General features: G+C 49.2%; 1 protein-coding gene across 1 annotated transcript in view; it reads left to right on the forward strand.

Annotated features, from left to right (window-relative positions):
• Window positions 1-1,774: 1,774 nt before the first annotated feature.
• The window catches only part of HSPA9 (heat shock protein family A (Hsp70) member 9), a 28,828-nt gene continuing 7,575 nt past the window's right edge, over window positions 1,775-23,027 (forward strand). The window contains exons 1-7 of the mRNA XM_038771229.1: window positions 1,775-1,928; window positions 10,673-10,731; window positions 11,072-11,159; window positions 14,047-14,228; window positions 15,615-15,739; window positions 16,920-16,993; window positions 20,133-20,239. Coding sequence (XP_038627157.1) covers window positions 1,872-1,928; window positions 10,673-10,731; window positions 11,072-11,159; window positions 14,047-14,228; window positions 15,615-15,739; window positions 16,920-16,993; window positions 20,133-20,239 — 692 coding nt within the window. The 5' untranslated portion in view covers window positions 1,775-1,871. The remainder of the gene's footprint in view (window positions 1,929-10,672; window positions 10,732-11,071; window positions 11,160-14,046; window positions 14,229-15,614; window positions 15,740-16,919; window positions 16,994-20,132; window positions 20,240-23,027) is intronic.

Raw genomic sequence — 23,027 nt, forward strand, 5'->3', positions numbered from 1 at the left:
AATTCTGGCTCCGCCACTTGTCAGTTGAGTGACTTTGGGCAAATCACTTCTCTGGGCCTCAGTGATCTCATCTGTAAAATGGGGATGAAGACTGTGAGCCCCCCCGTGGGACAACCTGATCACCTTGTAACCTCCCCAGCGCTTAGAACAGTGCTTTGCACATAGTAAGCGCTTAATGAATGCCTTTATTATTATTATTATTATTATTATTAATCCTGAGGTAAAATGGCGCCATCTAGAGAAATCTAATTTCGCCTCACACCTCCTCTTCCCTTCTCCCCGCCGGAAGTGGGGGGGAAGGCGCCATTGCGCAGGCGCAGTGGGCTCGATTGGGTAATTTCGCCGCGCACATGCGCCCTGGGCCCGCTGAGTCAGTCGCCCCCGCGCTGGTCGCGCGCATGCGCATCCTGACGCAGCTCGAGCCCGGCCGCGCAGGCGCCGTGGGCTCCATTGGGGCCTTTCGCGGCGCACATGCGCCCTGGGCCACCTTGAGTCAGCCGCCCCCCGCAACACGAGCCGCGTCGTGGGCTCGATTGGGCCCTTTCGCCGCGCACATGCGACCCCTACCCCACCCCATTCGTTGCGCGCATGCGCGGCCGGATGCAACCTGAGCCCGCCGCGCAGGCGCCGTGGGCTCCATGGGGCCCTTTCGCCGCGCACATGCGCCCTGGGCCCGCTTGAGTCAGTCGTGCCCTTTCCCCCCGTTCGTTGTACGCATGCGCAGCCTGATGCAACGCAAGCCGGCCGCCCCCCCCCGTTCGTTGTGCGCGTGCACAGCACGACGCAACACGAGCCAGCCGCCCCTCCATTCGTTGTGCGCACGCGCAGCACGACGCAACACGAGCCAGCCGCGCAGGCGCCGTGGGATCGATTGTGTGCTTTCGCCGCGCACATGCGCCCTGGGCCCACTTGAGTCAGTCGTGCTCCCTCTTCCCCCGTTCGTTGTGCGCATGAGCGGCCTGATGCAACCCAAGCCGGACACACACCCCCCCCCGTTCGATGTGCGCATGAGCCGGCCGCCCCCCCCGTTCGTTTTGCGCACGCGTAGCACGAGCAGGCCGCGCAGGCGCCGTGGGGTCGACTGTGTGCTTTCGCCGCGCACATGCGCCCGGGGCCCACTTGAGTCAGTCGTGCCCCCCCCTTCCGCCGTTCGTTGTGCGCATGCCCATCCTGATGCAACGCAGCCGCCGTCGCCCCCCCTTTCGTTGTGTGCATGCGCAACACGAGCCGGCCGCCCTCCCGTTCTTTGTGCGTATGCGCAGCACGACGCGACACGAGCCGGCCGCGCAGGCGCCGTGGGGCCGACCGCGTGCTTTCGCCGCGCACATGCGCCCTGGGCCCGCTTGAGTCAGCCTCGCGCCCCCCCCTTTCGTTGCGCGCATGCGCGGCCTGATACAACGCAAGCCGGACGCCCTCCCTGTTCGATGTACGCATGCGCAGCGCGACGCAACACGAGCCGGCCGCCCACCCCCGTTCGTTTTGCGCACGCGCAGCACGAGCCAGCCGCGCAGGCGCCGTGGGGCCGACTGCGTGCTTTCGCCGCGCACATGCGCCCTGGGCCCGCTGGAGTCAGCCGCGCGCGCCCCCCCCCTTCGTTGCGCGCATGCGCGGCCTGACGCAACGCGAGCCGGCCGCGCAGGCGCCCCCTGGTGTCTGACGTAAGAGCGGTGCAACCGGCCCTTGTGACCTTGACTGGGGCCCCTCGCGCGAGGACCCGGGCTGCCCCCGGCGCCGCCTGCAGCTGCCCGCGGCCTCTGCGCAGGCGCGGTGGCGGGCCGCCCTCGCCTCTCTCCCGCCCTCTGGTGGCCCACGTGGGTGGAGGTTTCCAGAAGCGTCGGCCCTGAGGTTGCCCACTCGCCATCACCCTCGCCATGCTCGCCATTTCTCGCCTGGCCCGGCCCTGGGCCTGCCCCAACGCTCTGCTCAAGGTGAGAACAATCGTCCCAACGGTCCCTCTTCCACGGATTTGACCTTCCATCCACCCCAGCGCTTAGCACAGTCCGTAGTGGTCGCTTAGCAAGTAGCAATCCATCGCATTTGGGGGGGGGGGCGATCACTAACAGCAGCAGCAATCATCGATTAATTAACTAATATTCCTGTGATATCAGTAGCATCGAAAGCAATCGTCGATTAACTAACTAATATACTTTGTTAGTAGGTTTGCTTTTGTTCCCTTTTAGACTGTGAGCCCACTGTTGGGCAACTGTAGATGTTGCCAACTTGGACTTCCCAAGCGCTCAGTACAGTGCTGTGCACACAGCGATCAATAAATACGATTGATTTGATTTAATAGTCACGTGATATCAGTAGCAGAGAAGCAGCGTGGCCCAGCGGAAAGAGCGCGGGCTCTGGAGGCCGGGGTCGTGGGTTCAGATCCCGGCCTCAGCAACTGTCAGCTGTGGGACTGCGGGCAAGTCACTTCACCTCATCTGGAAAATGGGGATAATAATAATAATAATGGCATTTATTTAGCGCTTACTATGTGCCGAGCACTGTTCTAAGCGCTGGGGAGGTGACAAGGTGATCAGGTTGTCCCACGGGGGGCTCACAATCCATCCCCATTTTCCAGATGAGGTCAACGAGGCCTGGAGGATAAGAATAATAATGATGGCATTTATTAGGCGCTTACTATGTGCAAAGCACTGTTCTAAGCGCTGGGGAGGTGACAGGGTGATCAGGTTGTCCCACGTGGGGCTCACAGTCCATCCCCATTTTCCAGATGAGGTCAACGAGGCCTGGAGGATAATAATAATAATGGCATTTATTAAGCGCTTACTATGTGCAAAGCACTGTTCTAAGCGCTGGGGAGGTGACAAGGTGATCAGGTTGTCCCACGGGGGGCTCACAGTCCATCCCCATTTTCCAGATGAGGTCAGCGAGGCCTGGAGGATAATAATAATGATGATGGCATTTATTAAGCGCTTACTATGTGCCAAGCACTGTTCTAAGCGCTGGGGAGGATACAAGGTGATCAGGTTGTCCCACGGGGGGCTCACAGTCCATCCCCATTTTCCAGATGAGGTCAACGAGGCCTGGAGGATAATAATGATGATGGCATTTATTAAGCGCTTACTATGTGCAAAGCACTGTTCTAAGCGCTGGGGAGGTGACGAGGTGATCAGGTTGTCCCACGGGGGGCTCACAATCCATCCCCATCTTCCAGATGAGGTCAGTGAGGCCTGGAGGATAATAATAATGATGATGGCATTTATTAAGCGCTTACTATGTGCCAAGCACTGTTCTAAGCGCTGGGGAGGTGACAAGGTGATCAGGTTGTCCCACGGGGGGCTCACAATCCATCCCCGTTTTCCAGATGAGGTCACTGAGGCCCAGAGAAGTGAAGCGACTTGCCCAAAGTCACCCAGCTGCCAGCGCTTAGAACAGTGCTTTGCACATAGTAAGCGCTTAACAAATACCATAAAAAAAGTGGCGGGGCCGGGATTTGAACCCATGACCTCGGGCTCTTTCCACTGAGCCACTATGCTTCTCTTGAAGAAGGGATGAAGACTGTGAGCCCCCCGTGGGACAACCTGATCACCTTGTAACCTCCCCAGCGCTTAGAACAGGGTTTGGTACATAATAAGCGCTTAACAAATGCCATCATTATTATTATTATCATCAAATTTCCCCACGTGGGGCCCACAGTCTTCATCCCCATTTTCCAGATGGGGTCACTGAGGCCTGGAGGATGATAATAGCGGTATTTGTTAAGCGCTTATGTGCAGAGCACTGTTCTAAGCGCTGGGGAGGATACAGGGTGATCAGGTTGCCCCACAGGCTCACAGTCTTCATCCCCATTTTACAGGTGAGGTAACTGAGGCCCCGAGGAGGATAATGATAATAACGGCATTTTTAAAGCGCTTACTATGTGCTAAGCTCTGGGGTAATAATAGTAATAATTTTGGTATTTGTTAAACGCTTACTACGTGCTGTGCCAAGCGCTGGGGAGGATACAAGGTGATCAGGTTGTCCCACGTGGGGCCCACAGTCTTCATCCCCATTTTCCAGATGAGGTCACTGAGGCACAGAGGATAATAATGGTGTTTGTTAAGCGCTTACTATGTGCCAAGCACCGTTCTAAGCGCTGGGGGGGATACAAGGTGATCAGGCTGTCCCACGTGGAGCCCACAGTCTTCAACCCCATTTTCCAGATGAGGTCACTGAGGCCCGGAGAATAATAATAACAATAATAACGGCATTTGTTAGGCGCTTACTATGTGCCAAGCGCCGGGGTGGTCACAAGGTGATCAGGTTATCCCAAGTGGGGCTCATAGTCTTCCTCCCCATTTTATAATAATAATGATGATATTGGTATAAGTTAAGCGCTTACTATGTGCCAAGCACTGTTCTAAGCGCTCGGGGGGATACAAGGTGATCAGGTTGTCCCACGGGGGGCTCACAGTCTTCATCCCCGTTTTACAGATGTGGTCACTGAGGCACAGAGGATAATAATGGTATTTGTTAAGCGCTTACTATGTACCAAGCACTGTTCTAAGCGCTGTGGGGGGGATACAGGGTGATCAGGTTGTCCCACGGGGGGCTCACGGTCTTCATCCCCGTTTTACGATGAGGCCACTGAGGCACAGAGGATAATAATGGTATTTGCTAAGCGCTTACTATGTACTAAGCACCGTTCTAAGCACCGTGGGGGGGGGGATACAAGGTGATCAGGTTGTCTCACGGTCTTCATCCCCGTTTTACAGATGAGGTCACTGAGGCACAGAGGATAATAATGGCATTTGTTAAGCGCTTACTATGTGCCAAGCACTGTTCTAAGCGCTGGGGAGGTCACAAGGTGATCAGGTTGTCCCACGGGGGGCTCACGGTCTTCATCCCCATTTTACAGATGAGGTAACTGAGGCCCAGAGAAGTCAAGTGACTTGTCCAAAGTCACACCGCTGATAAGGATTAGAACCCATGACCTCGGACTCCGAAGCCCGCGCTCTTTCTGCTGAGCCACGCTGCTTCTTTGGATGGGGGGAAACATTATTATTATTATTGTTATTATTATTATTGTTGTTATTATTATTGGCCCACCTCCTCCAGGAGGCCTTCCCAGACTACCCCCCTTCCTCTCCCGTAATAATAATAATGATGGCATTTGTTAGGCGCGTACCTTTTTACTACTGATAGTGATGGGGTTCGTTAAGCGCTTACTCGGTGCCAAGATCCGAACTCACCACCTGGGGCTCGCAGTCCTCACCCCCATTTTACAGATGAGGGAACTGAAACCCAGAAGGAAAAAGAAATGATGGTACTTGTTAAGCACTTACTATGTGCGAAGCACTGTTCTAAGCGCTGGCGGGGATTCAGGGTGGTCAGGTTGTCCCACGGGGGGCTCTCAGTCCTAATCCCCATTTTGCAGGCGAGGAAACTGAGGCCCAGAGAAGTGAAACGGCTTGCCCAAGGTCACACAGCAGGCGAGCGGCGGGATTAGAACCCAAGCCCGGGCTGTTGCCAGCGAGACACACTGCTTCTCACTGTCCAGCCCCACGCCGTTGTTTATTTCTGTTAACGTCCATCTCCCCCTCTAGACTGTAAGCTCGTTGGGGGCAGGGAGTGTGTCTGTTGCGGTGTTGGACCATCCCAGGCGCTTAGCACAGTGCTCTGCACACAGGAAGCGCTCAATAAATAGAGCCTCCCACCCGGGCCTTGTCCGTTGGCCGCTGCCCGTCCGATCTGGTCACCGTGGAGACCGTCATCCCGCCCCTTCGTGGGACCTGATGATCCTCTATCCACCCCAGCGCTTAGCACAGTCCGTAGTGGTCACTTAATAATAATAATAATAATAATAATGATGGCATTTGTTAAGCGCTTACTATGTGCAGAGCACTGTTCTAAGCGCTTGTGGGGGGGACACAAGGTGATTAAGTCGTCCCACGTGGGGCTCACAGTCTTAATCCCCATTTTCCAGTTGAGGTAACTGAGGCTCAGAGAAGTGAAGTGACTTGCCTAAGGTCACACAGCAGACATGGGGCAGAGCCGGGATTCGAACCCATGACCTCTGACTCCAAAGCCCGGGCTCTTTTCCACTGAGCCACGCTTAACAAGTAGCAATCCATCGTATTTGGGGGGGGCAGTCGCTAATAACAGTAGCATTAATCGATTAATTAATATTAATGTGGTATTAATAGCATTAGTAGAGATGCAGCGTGGCTCAGTGGGAAGAGCCCAGGCTTGGGAGTCCGAGGTCGTGGGTTCAAATCCCGGCTCCACCAACTGTCAGTTGGGTGATTTAGGGCAAGTCACTTCGCTTCTCTGGGCCTCAGTTCCCTCATCTGGAAAATGGGGGTTAATAATAATAATGGTATTTATTAAGCGCTTACTATGTGCAGAGCACTGTTCTAAGCGCTGGGGAGGTACAAGGTGATCAGGTTGGGGGGCTCACAGTCGTAATCCCCATTTAAGATAGATTAAGACTGTGAGCCCCCCGTGGGACAACCTGATCACCTTGTATCCTCCCCAGCGCTCAGAACAGTGCTTTGCACATAGTAAGCGCTTAAGAAATGCCATTATTAATAATAATAATATTAATAGTAATCATGGTGATTCCCTCCGTCAAGGGGGAGGGGGATGGTTCTGTGGCCTAGGGATCAGAGGTCATGGGTTCTAATCCCGGCCCCGCCACTTGTCCTCTGGGTGACCTTCGGCAAATCACTTCACTTCTCTGGGCCTCAGTTACTCCGGCCGGAAAATGGGGACGGAGACTGTGAGCTCCACGTGGGACGGGGACTGTGTCCAACCCGAGTTGTTTGTATTCATTCATTCAGCTGTATTTATTGAGCGCTTACTGTGTGCAGAGCACTGTACTAAGCGCTTGGGAAGTCCAAGTTGGCAACATCTAGAGACGCGGTCCCTCCCCAACAGCGGGCTCACAGTCTAGAAGGGGGAGACAGACAACAAAACAAAGCATATTAACAAAATAAAACAAATAGAATAAATTCATTCATTCATTCAATCGTATTTATTGAGTGCTTACTGTGTGCAGAGCACTGTAGTAAGCGCTTGGGAAGTCCAAGTTGGCAACATATAGAGACAGTCCCTACCCAACAGCGGGCTCACAGTCTACAGACAACAAAACAAAGTATATTAACAAAATAAAATAAATAGAATAAATTCATTCATTCAGTTGCATTTATTGAGCGCTTACTGTGTGCAGAGCACTGTACTAAGCGCTTGGAAAGTCCAAGTTGGCAACATCTAGAGACCCAACAGCAGGCTCACAGTCTAGAAGGGGGAGACAGACAACAAAACAAAGCGTATTAACGAAATAAAATAAATAGAATAAATATGTGCAAATAAAATAATAGTTAAGTATATAAATAAAGTAATAAATACAAATATGTGCTCTGCACATAGTAAGCGCTCAATAAATACGATTGAAATATGTACATTATATATATAATATACAAATGTACAAATATGTATACATATATAGAGGTAAAGTAAATAATAATATATACAGTAAAGTAAATAATAAAGTAATAAATACAAATATATACATTATTATACATATATACATATAATATATATTATATTATACATATATATACATTATATGTGTATAATAATATAATTAATATAATAATAATAATAATAATAATAATAATAAATGTACAAATATATACAGGTGGCGTGGGGAGGGGAAGGAGGTAAGGCGGGGTGGTTTGTATCCACCCCGGCGCTTAGTACAGGGCTTGGCACATAGTCGGCGCTTAACCAATACCATCGGGATTAGGAGAATCCGAGGAAGAATCCGCGGAAAAGTTTCATTTATCCACACGTGGGGCCGGGCAAGGTTGCCGGATTTTATTTTATTTTTTAACCTATCAGTCATCCCTCGGGGCCATCTGAAGCTGGAAGCTTTGGAGGACGAGGGGGAGGGAGACGATGGAAAAACCCGCCCTCCGGGACGGCAAGGTCAAAGGGGGGAGCCCGGAATAATTTCAAACCCGTGCCCAGTGTGGTAATAATAATAATAATAATAATAATAATAATAATAATAATGGCATTTGTTAAGTGCTTACTATGTGCAAAGCACTGTTCTAAGCGCTGGGGGAGGATACAAAGTGATCAGGTTGTCCCATGTGGGGTTCACAGTCTTAATCCCCATTTTACAGATGAGGGAACTGAGGCTCAGAGAAGTGAAGTGACTTGCCCAAGGTCCCACAGCGGACATGTGGCGGAGTCGGGATTCGAACCCCTGACCTCTGACTCCAAAGCCCGGGCTCTTTCCGCTGAGCCACGGTAATCATTGTTAAGCGCTTATTGTGTGTCCGGCCAAGTTAAAAACGACGGGGGTGGCGTCAGATCAATCAATCAATCAATCGTATTTATTGAGCGCTTACTGTGTGCGGAGCACTGGACTAAGCGCTTGGGAAGGACAAGTTGGCGACATAGAGAGACGGTCCCTACCCAACAGTGGGCTCCCAATCAATCAATCGTATTTATTGAGCGCTTACTGTGTGCAGAGCACTGTACTAAGCGCTTGGGAAGTCCAAGTTGGCAACATATAGAGACGGTCCCTACCCAACAGTGGGCTCACAGTTGACAAGGGGGAGACAGATCATCATCATCATCATCATCATCAATCGTATTTATTGAGCGCTTACTGTGTGCAGAGCACTGTACTAAGCGCTTGGGAAGTACAAGTTGGTAACATATAGAGACAGTCCCTACCCAGCAGTGGGCTCACAGTCTAAAAGAGGGAGACAGAGAACAAAACCAAACATACTAACAAAATAAAATGAATAGATATGTACAAGTAAAATAAATAAATAGAGTAATAAATATGTACAAACATATATACATATATGACAGATAATCTAGGCAGACCGTCCCCGCCTCACAATGGAAAGAGCCCGGGCTTTGGAGTCAATCAATCAATTAATCAATCGTATTTATTGAGCGCTTACTGTGTGCAGAGCACTGGGCTAAGCGCTTGGGAAGTCCAAGTTGGCAACATATATAGTCAGAGGTCTCTATATATTCATTCATATATAAGTCTAGTCTATATATAAGTCTAGTCCAGTGCTCTGCACACAGTGAGCGCTCAATAAATACGATTGAATGAATGAATAACCCAGTTAGACGGTCCCTGCCTCACAATCTAAGAAGCTAAAAGCCACGTGTTTTGTTGTCTGTCTCCCCCTTCTAGACTGAGCCCGTTGTTGGGTAGGGACCGTCTCTAGATGTTCCCAAGCGCTTAGCACAGTGCTCTGCACACAGTAAGCGCTCAATAAATACGACTGAGTGAATGAATAACCCAGTTAGACGGTCCCCGCCTCACAATCTAAGAAGCTAAAAGCCACGTGTTTGGTTGTCCGCCTCCCCCTTCTAGACTGAGCCCGTTGTTGGGTAGGGACCATCTCTAGATGTTCCCAAGCGCTTAGCACAGTGCTCTGCACACAGTAAGCGCTCAATAAATACGACTGAGTGAATGAATAACCCAGTTTCATGGTCCTTGCCTCACAATCTAAAAAGCTAAAAGCCACGTGTTTGGTTGTCCGCCTCCCCCTTCTAGACTGAGCCCGTTGTTGGGTAGGGACTGTCTCTATATGTTCCCTGGCGCTTAGTACAGTGCTCTGCACACAGTAAGCGCTCAATAAATGACTGAATGAATGAAAGTCACTTCACTTCTCTGAGCCTCAGTCTCCTCATCTGTAAAACGGGGATTAAGACTGAGCCCCCCCATGGGACAACCTGATCACCTTATATCCCCCCCAGCGCTTAGAACAGTGCTCTGCACATAGTAAGCGCTTAACAAATGCCATCATTATTATTAAGGGGATACAAGTCACCTTGTATCCATCCCAGTGCTTAAGACAGTGCTTGGCACATAGTAAGCGCTTCATTGTTGTTAGCATTCACTGTCTTAGAGACAGCTGTTTCAATCACCTCGAAACTGTGAGCTCACAGGCAGGGAACTTGGTGTTAATTCTCTTTTCTGGTCCTTTCTTGAGCGCTTAGTACAGTGCCCTACCCCCAGTAGGCGCTCAGTTTGGTTAATCACCTCAGTTTTGTCCATCCGTAGTAAATATAAATATAATAATAATAATGGCATTTATTAAGCACTTACTATGTGCAAAGCACTGTTCTAAGCGCTGGGGAGGTTACAAGGTGATCAGGTTGTCCCACGGGGGGCTCACAGCCTTAATCCCCATTTTACAGATGGGGGAACTGAGGCCCAGAGAAGTGAAGTGACTTGCCCAAAGTCACACAGCTGACAAGTGGTGGAGCCGGGATTTGAACCCATGACCTATGGCTCCAAATCCCAGGCTCTTTCCACTGAGCCGTGCTGCTTCCCAAATATGATTGAATGAATGAATGTCTCCCCCCTTCTAGACTGTGGGCAGGGAGGGTCTCTCTCTGTTGCTGAATTGTCCTTCCCAAGCGCTTAGTACAGTGCTCTGCACACAGTAAGCGCTCAATAAATACGCTAGAATGAATGAATGAATATAAAGTGTCCTTACTGTGCTGGAGAAGAATGGGCTCCATGTCCTCCCGATTTTAGACTGCGAGCCCACTGTTGGGTAGGGACTGTCTCTAGATGTTGCCAACTTGTACTTCCCAAGCGCTTAGTACAGTGCTCTGCACACAGTGAGCGCTCAATAAATACGATTGATCAGATTCCGGTGGCCGGGACATTTTTTTCTCCGCTGTTCTCTCTTAGGATGGCTGGAATGGGCTCAGTCACGAGGTCTTCAGGCTCCTCTCCCGGAGAGATTACGCGTAAGTGTAAACCCTGCCTGTGGGGAAAGAAAAGGGAGGCCGATCTGGGGTCGAATTGCACTTTCCAAGCGCTCAGTCCAGTGCTCTGCGCACCGTAAAGCGCCCGCCACCTTACAATGGAATATCCTATTTATTTTATGTTGTTCGTATGTTTGGTTTTGTTCCCTGTCCCCCCCTTCTAGACTGTGAGCCCGCCGTCGGGTAGGGACCGTCTCTATATGTTGCCAACTTGGACTTCCCAGGCGCTTAGTCCAGTGCTCTGCACACAGTAAGCGCTCAATAAATACGATTGATGATTGATTGAATGAGCGAACCGTGTCGTTTTCAACACACCTTGCAGATCCGAAGCGATCAAAGGGGCGGTCATCGGCATCGACCTGGGCACCACCAACTCCTGCGTGGCCGTTATGGAGGGAAAACAAGCGAAGGTAAAGTCGCCCGGGGCCCCGCTGGAGACCGTGGACGCTCAACAGATATTTGTCCGGGGCGATTTTATCCGTCTGGTGGGATCCACTGAGTCACGATCACCTCCCCAGCGCTTAGAACGGTGCTTTGCACATAGTAAGCACTTAATAAATGCCATTATTATTATTATCCCGATCACTAAAGCTCCTGTTTATACCCATCTTGCGTATATTATTTGTTTCTTTTTTTGTTTTAAATGGTATTTGGTAAGCGCCGACTATGTCCCGGTCAATCAATCAATCGTATTTATTGAGCGCTTACTATGTGCAGAGCACTGTACTAAGTGCTTGGGAAGTACAAATTGGCAACATATAGAGACAGTCCCTACCCAACAGTGGGCTCACAGTCTAAAAGGGGGAGACAGTCACAGCTAATCCCAGCGCGCAGCACATAGTGAGCGCTTAACAAATAATAATAATGGCATTTGTTAAGTGCTTACTATGTGCAAAGCACTGTTCTAAGCACTGGGGAGGATACAAGGCAAGCGGGTTGTCCCACATGGGGCTCACCGTCTTCATCCCCATTTTACAGATGAGGGAACTGAGGCCCAGAGAAGTGAAGTGACTTGCCCGAGGTCACACAGCAGACACGTGGCAGAGTCGGGATTCGAACCCATGACCTCTGACTCCAAAGCCCGGGCTCTTTCCACTGAGCCGCGATGCTTCTCTAAAAAATGCCATTGTTATCATCAATAATCCGGGTGGACCCGGTCCCGGTCCCACGTCTTAATCCCTGTTTTACAGGGGAGGGAACTGAGGCACAGAGAAGCAAAACCGCTTGTCCGGGGGCACACAGCAGACCAGTGGAGGGGCTGGGATTAGAACCCAGGCCCGCGCTCTACCCACTGGGCCATGCTGCTTCTCCGTCGAAATTTTGGCTGCCTTATTTCAGATTCCACGCATGTCTGCCCCCTGTAAGCCTCCTCCTTGGGGCGGTTCATTCATTTGTTCATTGTCGTATTTATTGAGCACTTACTGGGTGCAGAGCACTGGACTAAGAGGAAATGTATTGAATGCCCCCCTGTCAACATGCGGCGGGCCGGTGGGCTTTGCCGGACTGTAAACCGCTTATCACAGTCTGCCCTCCCAAATAAGCAATCTGTAAATGGGATTGAATGGATTAGCGAGAGGGAATATATTGAATACCTCCCCCCATGTCAACATGCGGCGGGCCGGTCGGCTTTGCTGGACCGTAAGCCGCTTATCACGGTCTGTCGTCCCAAATAAGCAGTCTGTAAATGGGATTTATCATTCAATCATTCATTCAATTGTATTTATTGAGCGCTTACTGTGTGCAGAGCACTGGACTAAGAGGAAATGTATTGAATGCCCCCCTGTCAACATGCGGCGGGCCGGTCGGCTTTGCCGGACCGTAAGCCGCTAATCACAGTCTGCCCTCCCAAATAAGCAATCTGTAAATGGTATTGAATGGATTAGCGAGAGGGAATGTATTGAATACCCCCGTCAGCATGCAGCGGGCTGGTCGGTTTTGCCAGACCGTAAGCCGCTTATCACCATCTGCCCTCCCAAATAAGCAATCTGTAAATGGGATTGAATGGATTAGTGAGAGGAAATGTACTGAATACCGCCCGTCAACATGCAGTGGGCTGGTCGGCTTTGCTGGACCGTAAGCCGCTTGTCACAGTCTGCCCTCCCAAATAAGCAATCTGTCAATGGGATTGAATGGATTAGCGAGAGGGAATGTAGTGAATACCCCCTGTCAGCATGCAGCGGGCCGGTGGGTTTTGCTGGACCGTAAACCGCTTATCACAGTCTGCCCTCCCAAATAAACAATCTGTAAATGGGATTGAATGGATTAGCGAGAGGGAATGTATTGAATACCCCCCCCCCCCCCCCCCCATCAACATGCTGCGGGCCAGTCGGCTTTGCTGGACCGTAAACCGCTTATCACAGTCTGCCCTCCCAAATAAACAATCTGTAAATGGGATTGAATGGATTAGCGAGAGGGAATATATTGAATACCCCCCCCCCCCCCCCATGTCAACATGCGGCGGGCCGGTCGGTTTTGCTGGACCGTAAGCCACTTATCACAGTCTGCCCTCCCAAATAAGCAATCTGTCAGTGGGATTTATCAGTCAATCATTCATTCAAACATATTTATTGAGCGCTTACAGTGTGCAGAGCACTGGACTAAGAGGAAATGTATTGAATGCCCCCCTGTCAACATGCGGCGGGCCGGTTGGTTTTGCCAGACTGTAAGCCGCTTGTCACAGTCTGCCCTCCCAAATAAGCAATCTGTAAATGGGATTGGATGGATTAGCAAGAGGGAATGTATTAAATACCCCCCCGTCAACATCTGGCGGGCCGGTCGGCTTTGCCGGACCGTAAGACGCTTATCACAGTCTGCCCTCCCAAATAAGCAATCTGTAAATGGGATTGAATGGATTAGTGGGAGGAAATGTACTGAATACCCCCGTCATCATGCAGCGGGCTGGTCGGTTTTGCCGGACCGTAAGACGCTTGTCACAGTCTGCCCTCCCAAATAAGCAGTCTGTAAATGGGATTGAATGGATTAGCGAGAGGATATGTATTGAATACCCCCTCAGCATGCGGCGGGCCGGTCGGTTTTGCTGGACCGTAAGCCGCTTATCACAGTCTGCCCTCCCAAATAAGCAATCTGTCAATGGGACTGAATGGATTAGCGAGAGGGAATGTATTGAATACCCACCCCCAGTTAACATGCGGCGGGCTGGTCGGCTTTGCCCTCTTGGAGGGGGCCGGTGGCGAGCTCGGGGGACCCGGAGATGGAGGCCGACTGTTGGAGGAGGGGGATTTCGGGAGTGGGGGGAGATACCTGGGAATGGCTCCTCGAAACTGTCCCCCCGCGCAGGTGCTGGAGAATGCCGAAGGGGCCCGGACGACGCCGTCGGTGGTGGCCTTCGCGGCGGACGGCGAGCGGCTGGTGGGCATGCCGGCCAAGCGGCAGGCCGTCACCAACCCCAACAACACCTTCTACGCCACCAAGCGCCTCATCGGCCGGCGCTACGATGACAGCGAGGTCCAGAAAGACATGTGAGTGGTCGCTGACCCCGGCCCGAGGGGACGGGACGGGGGGGGGGTTCCTCACAATCTCCAAGCGTGTGAGCCCGCTGTTGGGTCGGGACCGTCTCTATATGTTGCCAACTTGGACTTCCCAAGCGCTTAGTCCAGCGCTCTGCACACAGTAAGCGCTCAATAAATACGATTGATTGATTGGAAGCTAATCCGGTGGGACGCGGACCGAGTCTCTCGTGGCCCTCCCGGGTTTCATCCCCATTTTGCAGATGAGGTAACCGAGGCGCGGGGAAGTAGAGTGACTTATGCAGCGTGGCTCAGTGGAAAGAGCCCGGGCTTCTAGACTGTGAGCCCGCTGTTGGGTAGGGACCGTCTCTAGGTTGCCAACTTGGACTTCCCAAGCACTTAGTACAGTGCTCTGCGCACAGTAAGCGCTCAGTAAATACGATTGAATGAATGAGTCAGAGGCCCTGGGCTCTAATCCCGGCTCCGCCGCTTATCGGCTGTGTGACTTTGTCAATCAATCAATCGTATTTATTGAGCGCTCACTGTGTGCAGAGCACTGTACTAAGCGCTTGGGAAGTCCAAGTTGGCAACATCTAGAGACAGTCCCTACCCAACAGTGGGCTCACAGTCTAAAAGGGGGGGAACAAAAGCAAACATACTAGCAAAATAAAATAAATAGAATAGATATGTACAAGTAAAATAGAGTAATAAATATGTACAAACATATATACAGGTGCTGTGGGGAAGGGAAGGAGGTAAGATGGGGGCACTTCTCTGGGCCTCAGTTCCCTCATCTGGAAAAGTTCCCTCTTTTAGACCGTGAGCCCACTGTTGGGTAGGGACTGTCTCTATATGTTACCAATTTGTACTTCCCAAGCGCTTAGTACAGTGCTCTGCACATAGTAAGCGCTCAATAAATACGATTGATGATGATGATGGAAAATGGGGATTAAGATTGTGAGCCCCCCGTGGGACAACCTGATCACCTTGTATCCCCCCCAGCGCTTAGAACAGTGCTTCGCACATAGTAAGCGCTTAACAAGTACCGTCATCACCATCATGCAGCAGACAAGCGGTGGAACTGGGATTAGAATCCAGTTCCTGGCTCCCGGGCCCGGGCTAGAGCTCAGTAAATACCACGCGTTGATTGCCCCCCATTTTACAGAGGAGGAAGCCGAGGCCCAAAGAGATTACACGGCTTGCTCGACGGCGCAGTCGAAACTAGAACCTAGATCTGACTCCCAATCCCGGTTGCCTTGACGACGGGTTGGGTTTTGGTCCTTTGAAGCCGCGTACCCCCGCCGAGCGCGGGAGGGGAATTCTCCACGGCGGGAGCGCCGTCGGGCCGGCCGCGCCCTAACGCCTTCGCCCGCTCATCGGAGTCCTTTCGCCTTTCAGCAAAAACGTTCCCTTCAAAATCGTGCGTTCCTCCAACGGTGACGCCTGGGTGGAAGCCCACGGGAAACTCTACTCCCCCAGTCAGATCGGAGCCTTCGTGTTGATGAAGATGAAGGAGACCGCAGGTGGGTCTGGTGGGGCCGAGAGGACCTCCAGGCAGGGACGCGCTCTTTCTCTTTCTCCTTTTCTTTTCTTTTCTTTTCTTTCCTTCCTTCCTTCATTCCTTTTCTTCCTTCCTTCCTTTTCTTCCTTCCTTCCTTTTCTTCCTTCCTTCCCTCCTTCCTTCCCTCCCTTTCTCTTTTTTGCCAACTTGTACTTCCCAAGCACTTAAGACAGTGCTGTAATGGCACAGTGTACCATTGTTACCATATATACCATCTGTATATATGTATATATCAAATCAATCAATCGTATTTATTGAGCGCTTACTGTGTGCGGAGCACTGGACTAAGCGCTTGGGAAGTCCAAGTTGGCAACATCTAGAGACGGTCCCTACCCAACAGTGGGCTCACGGTCTAAAAGGGGGAGACAGAGAACAAAACCAAACATACTAACAAAATAAAATAAATAGAATAGATGTGTACAAGTAAAATAAATAAAGAAATATAAGTAAAATATTGTATTACATTAATAAATATAAATAAAAAATAAAAGTAAATAATATGTGTTTGTATGTATTTATTACTCTGTTTATTTTATTTGTACATATTTATTGTATTTATTTTATTTTGTTAAAATGCTTTGTTCTCTGTCTCCCCCTTCTAGGGGGAGACAGAGAGCAAAACCAAACATACTAACAAAATAAAATAAATAGAATAGATATGTACAAGTAAAATTAATAAATGAATATAAATAAAATATTATATTACATTTATAAATAAAAATAAATAATACGTGTTTGTATGTATTTATTACTCTGTTTATTTGATTTGTACATATTTATTATATTCATTTTATTTTGTTAAAGTGCTTTGTTCTCTGTCTCCCCCTCCTAGACTGTGAGCCCACTGTTGGGTAGGGACCGTCTCTAGATGTTGCCAACTTGGACTGCCCAAGCGCTTAGTACAGTGCTCTGCACGCTGTAAGCGCTCAATAAATACGATTGAAGAAGAAGAGTCTCATGAGTACCCTTGTCGTGGGGGTCTTTGGCAGGGGGAAAGCTAAATCACCTTTGTAGCTGGAGAAGCGATGGCAGTGAGAGGCGCCAAGGGCCCGGCTCCGAGTGGCCAGCGGGATGCCACGGGCCCGAAGAAAGGGTCTGGCTGCCCGAGCCCCGGGTTGGCATCTGGTTTTACTCTCTTACAGAAAACTACCTTGGGCACGCTGCGAAGAACGCTGTGATCACCGTCCCCGCCTACTTCAACGACTCGCAGAGACAGGTGAGCCAGCGGTCGGCCTTCCCACGTGTCGGGGGCTTTTAGGGCCCCTCGAGAGACTTCAGCGTGAGTTATCCAGATGAAGGTTACAACAAACTGGAAGCATCTTGGATTTAAAACAAAAAAAAGGCAAAAAAAAGTTATTTCAAGACATAAGACGGTGTACGTGATTTAAACAAATGGTCTAGTGCAGAAGAGAAGCAGCATGGCTCAGTGGAAAGCGATATTTCAAGATATCAGACTGTATATGTGATTTTAAAAAATGGTCTAGTGCAGAAGAGAAGCCGCATGGCTCAGTGGAAAATGATAGTTCCAGACATAAGACTATACGTGACTTAAATAGTCTAGTGCAGAAGAGAAGCAGCATGGCTCAGTGGAAAATGATATTTCAAGACAAAAGACTGTATATGTGATTTAAACAAATAGTCTAGTGCAGAAGAGAAGAAGCATGGCTCAGTGGAAAGTGATATTTCAAGACAAAAGACTATACGTGATTTAAACAAATAGTCTAGTGCAGAAGAGAAGCAGCATGGCTCAGTGGAAAACGATATTTCAAGACAGACTGTATACGTGACTTAAATAGTCTAGTGCAGAAGAGAAGCAGCATGGCTCAGTGGAAAACGATATTTCAAGACAGACTGTATACGTGACTTAAATAGTCTAGTTCAGAAGAGAAGCAGCATGGCCCAATGGAAAACGTTATTTCAGGACATAAGACTGTATACGTGATTTAAACAAATAGTCTAGTGCAGAAGAGAAGCAGCATGGCTCGGTGGAAAATGATATTTCAAGACATAAGACTGTATACGTGACTTAAACAAATAGTCTAGTGCAGAAGAGAAGCAGCATGGCTCAGTGGAAAACAATATTTCAAGACAAGATGGTATACGTGATTTTAAAAAATAGTCTATTGCAGAAGAGAAGCAGCATGGCTCACTGGAAAACGATATTTCAAGACAAAAGACTGTATATGTGACTTAAATAGTCTAGTGCAGAAGAGAAGCAGCATGGCTCAGTGGAAAATGATATTTGAAGACAAAAGACTGTATATGTGACAAACAAATAGTCTAGTGCAGAAGAGAAGCAGCATGGCTCAGTGGAAAATGATATTTCAAGACATAAGACGGTATACGTGATTTAAATAGTCTAGTGCAGAAGAGAAGCAGCATGGCCCAGTGGAAAACGTTATTTCAAGCCATAAGACGGTATACGTGATTTAAATAGTCTAGTGCAGAAGAGAAGCAGCATGGCTCAGTGGAAAATGATATTTCAAGACATGAGACTGTATACGTGATTTAATAGTCTAGTGCAGAAGAGAAGCAGCATGGCTTAGTGGAAAACAATATTTCAAGACATAAGACTGTATATGTGATTTTAAAAAATAGTCTAGTTCAGAAGAGAAGCAGCATGGCCCAGTGGAAAACGTTATTTCAAGACATAAGACGGTATACGTGATTTAAACAAATAGTCTAGTGCAGAAGACAAGCAGCATGGCTCAGTGGAAAATGATATTTCAAGACATAAGACTGTGTACGTGACTTAAACAAATAGTCTAGTGCAGAAGAGAAGCAGCATGGCTCAGTGGAAAACGATATTTCAAGACGAGGGTATATGTGATTTTAAAAAATAGTCTAGTGCAGAAGACAAGCAGCATGGCTCACTGGAAAATGATATTTCAAGACAAAAGACTGTATATGTGACTTAAATAGTCTAGTGCAGAAGAGAAGCAGCATGGCTCAGTGGAAACTGATATTTGAAGACAAAAGACTGTATACGTGACTTAAACAAATAGTCTAGTGCAGAAGAGAAGCAGCATGGCCCAGTGGAAAACTATATTTCAGGACAAAAGACTGTATACATGATTTTAAAAAATAGTCTAGTGCAGAAGAGAAGCAGCATGGCCCAGTGGAAAACGTTATTTCAAGACATAAGACTGTATACGTGATTTAAATAGTCTAGTGCAGAAGAGAAGCAGCATGGCTCAGTGGAAAATGATATTTCAAGACATGAGACTGTATATGTGATTTTAAAAAATAGTCTAGTGCAGAAGAGAAGCAGCATGGCCCAGTGGAAAACGTTATTTCAAGACATAAGACGGTATATGTGATTTAAACAAATAGTCTAGTGCAGAAGCGAAGCTGTGACGCTCAGGTGGAGTCAGGCTTCTCCCAGAATCTTCTGCGTCCTTGAGAAGCAGCGTGGCTCAGGGGAAAGAGCCCGGGCTCTGGGGTCAGAGGTCCTGGGTTCAAATCCCAGCTCCGCCACTTGTCAGCTGGGTGACTTCCTCCCTTCAAGGCCTTATTGAGAGCTCCCCTCCTCCAGGAGGCCTTCCCAGACTGAGCCCCTTCCTTCCTCTCCCCCTCGTCCCCCCTCCATCCCCCCTTCTTACCTCCTTCCCTTCCCCACAGCACCTGTATATATGTATATATGTTTGTACAGATTTATTACTCTATTTGCTTATTTATTTATTTTACTTGTACATATCTATTCTATTTATTTTATTTTGTTAGCATGTTTGGTTTTGTTCTCTGTCTTCCCCTTTTAGACTGTGAGCCCACTGTTGGGTAGGGACTGTCTCTAGATGTTGCCAATTTGTACTTCCCAAGCGCTTAGTCCAGTGCTCTGCACATAGTAAGCGCTCAATAAATACGATTGATGATGATGATCTTTGGGCAAGTCACTTCACTTCTCTGGGCCTCAGTTCCCTCATCTGGAAAATGGGGATGAAGTCCATGACCCCCCCCCCGTGGGACAACCCGATCACCTTGTAATCTCCCCAGCGCTTAGAACAGTGCTTTGCACATAGTAAGCGCTTAATAAATGCCATCATCATCATTCATTCAGTCGTATTAAGCGCTTACTGTGTGCAGAGCACTGTGCTAAGCGCTTGGGAAGTACAAGTTGGCAACCCATAGAGGCGCTCCCTACGCAACAGCGGGCTCACAGGCTAGAATCATCATCAAGTGACTTGCCCAAGGTCGCACAGCAGACATGTGGCAGGGTCAGGATTAGAACCCAGGTCCTGCTGGCGCCCAGGCTGTAACCACCGGGGCACACTGCGTCCCCGGTTGTCTTGCGTCTCGCTCGGCACATAGTAAACGCTGAACAAATGCCCCTTTCCTCCTTCCCCCCCCCCCGCCAGGCGACCAAGGACGCCGGCCAGATCGCCGGCCTGAACGTCCTGCGGGTGATCAACGAGCCGACGGCCGCGGCCCTGGCCTACGGCCTGGACAAATCCGAAGACAAGGTGTAAGCCCGGCCGGGGCGGGGCGGCGGGAGGCGGAGGGGACGCTGCTTGCCGGGGACCCCCCGGGGGGGACGGGATGGTCAGCCGCCTTGTCAATCAATCAATCAATCGTATTTATTGAGTGCTTACTGTGTGCAGCCCATCCGCCAAGCTAGCTCTCTTCCTCCCTTCAAGGCCCTGCTGAGAGCTCACCTCCTCCAGGAGGCCTTCCCAGACTGAGCCCCTTCTTTCCTCTCCCCCTCGTCCCCCTCTCCATCCCCCCATCTTACCTCCTTCCCTTCCCCACAGCACCTGTATACATGTATATATGGTTGTACATATTTATTACTCTATTTATTTATTTATTTATTTATTTTGCTTGTACATTTCTATCCTACTTACTTTATTTTGTTGGTATGTTTGGTTCTGTTCTCTGTCTCCCCCTTTTAGACTGTGAGCCCACTGTTGGGTAGGGACTGTCTCTATGTGATGCCAATTTGTACTTCCCAAGCGCTTAGTACAGTGCTCTGCACATAGTAAGCGCTCAATAAATACGATTGATTGATTGATTGATTAAAAGGGGGAGACAGAGAACAAAACCAAACAGACCAATAAAATAAATAGGATACAAATGTACAAGTAAAATAAATAAAGTAATAAATATGTGCAACCATATATACATTTATACAGGTGCTGTGGGGAAGGGAAGGAGGTAAGATGGGGGGGATGGAGAGGGGGACGAGGGGGAGAGGAAGGAAGGGGCTCAGTCTGGGAAGGCCTCCTGGAGGAGGGGAGCTCTCACCTCCAGTCGTGAGTTGTCCAGTCGTGTCGGCCGTTCTGGAAATACAGCCGGATTCCACTGTGCCCTCAATCAGTCATCATCATCATCATCATCATCAATCGTATTTATTGAGCGCTATGTGCAGAGCACTGGACTAAGCGCTTGGGAAGTACAAGTCAATCAACCGTATTTATTGAGCGCTGACTGTGTGCAGAGCACTGGACTAAGCGCTTGGGAAGTCCAAGTCGGCAACACATAGAGACGGTCCCTACCCAACCGCGGGCTCACAGAACTAGAGAAGCAGCGTGGCTCAGTGGAAAGAGCCCGGGCTTTGGAGTCGGAGGTCGGGGGTTCAAATCCCGGCCCCGCCGCTTGTCAGCTGGGTGGCTTGGGGCAAGTCACTTCACTTCTCTGGGCCTCCGTGACCTCATCTGGAAAATGAGGATGGAGACTGGGAGCCCCCCGTGGGACAACCTGATCACCTTGTAACCTCCCCAGCGCTTAGGACAGGGCTTTGCACATAGCTGTGAGCCCACTGTTGGGTAGGGACCGTCTCTATATGTTGCCAACTTGGACTTCCCAAGCACTTAGTACAGTGCTGCACACAGTAAGCGCTCAATAAATACGATTGATGATGATGTGAGCCCCCCCATGGGACATATCTATTCTATTTATTTTATTCTGTTAGTATCTTTGGTTTTGTTGTCTGTCTCCCCCTTTTAGACTGTGAGCCCACTGTTGGGTAGGGACTGTCTCTATAGGTTGCCAACCTGTACTTCCCAAGCGCTTAGTACAGTGCTCTGCACACAGTAAGCACTCAATAAATATGGTTGATGATGATGATGTGAGCCCCCCATGGGACATATCTATTCTATTTATTTTATTCTGTTAGTATCTTTGGTTTTCTCTGTCTCCCCCTTTTAGACTGTGAGCCCACTGTTGGACTGTGAGCCCACTGTTGGGTAGGGACTGTCTCTATATGTTGCCAACTTGTACTTCCCAAGCGCTTAGTCCAGTGCTCTGCACACAGTAAGCACTCAATAAATACGATTGATGATGATGATGACTGTCTCTATATGTTGCCAACCTGTACTTCCCAAGCACTTAGTCCAGTGCTCTGCACACAGTAAGCGCTCAATAAATACGATTGATGATGATGATGATGATGATGTGAGCCCCCCCATGGGACATATCTATTCTATTTATTTTATTTTGTTAGTATGTTCGGTTTTGTTCTCTGTCTCCCCCTTAGACTGTGAGCCCACTGTTGGGTAGGGACTGTCTCTATATGTTGCCAACCTGTACTTCCCAAGCGCTTAGTCCAGTGCTCTGCACACAGTAAGCGCTCAATAAATACGATTGATGATGATGATGATAATGTGAGCCCCCCATGGGACATATCTATTCTATTTATTTTATTTTGTTAGTATGTTCGGTTTTGTTCTCTGTCTCCCCCTTTTAGACTGTGAGCCCACTGTTGGGTAGGGACTGTCTCTATAGGTTGCCAACCTGTACTTCCCAAGTGCTTAGTACAGTGCTCTGCACATAGTAAGCGCTCAATAAATACGATTGATGATGATGATGATGATGTGAGCCCCCCCATGGGACATATCTATTCTATTTATTTTATTCTGTTAGTATCTTTGGTTTTGTTCTCTGTCTCCCCCTTTTAGACTGTGAGCCCACTGTTGGGTAGGGACTGTCTCTATAGGTTGCCAACCTGTACTTCCCAAGCGCTTAGTCCAGTGCCCTGCACACAGTAAGCGCTCAATAAATACAATTGATGATGATGATGTGAGCCCCCCCATGGGACATATCTATTCTATTTATTTTATTCTGTTAGTATCTTTGGTTTTGTTCTCTGTCTCCCCCTTTTAGACTGTGAGCCCACTGTTGGGTAGGGACTGTCTCTATAGGTTGCCAACCTGTACTTCCCAAGCGCTTAGTCCAGTGCCCTGCACACAGTAAGCGCTCAATAAATACGATTGATGATGATGATATGTTGCCAACCTGTACTTCCCAAGCGCTTA

Source organism: Tachyglossus aculeatus, chromosome X2 (genome assembly GCF_015852505.1).
Source record: "Tachyglossus aculeatus isolate mTacAcu1 chromosome X2, mTacAcu1.pri, whole genome shotgun sequence".
Lineage (NCBI taxonomy): Eukaryota > Metazoa > Chordata > Mammalia > Monotremata > Tachyglossidae > Tachyglossus > Tachyglossus aculeatus.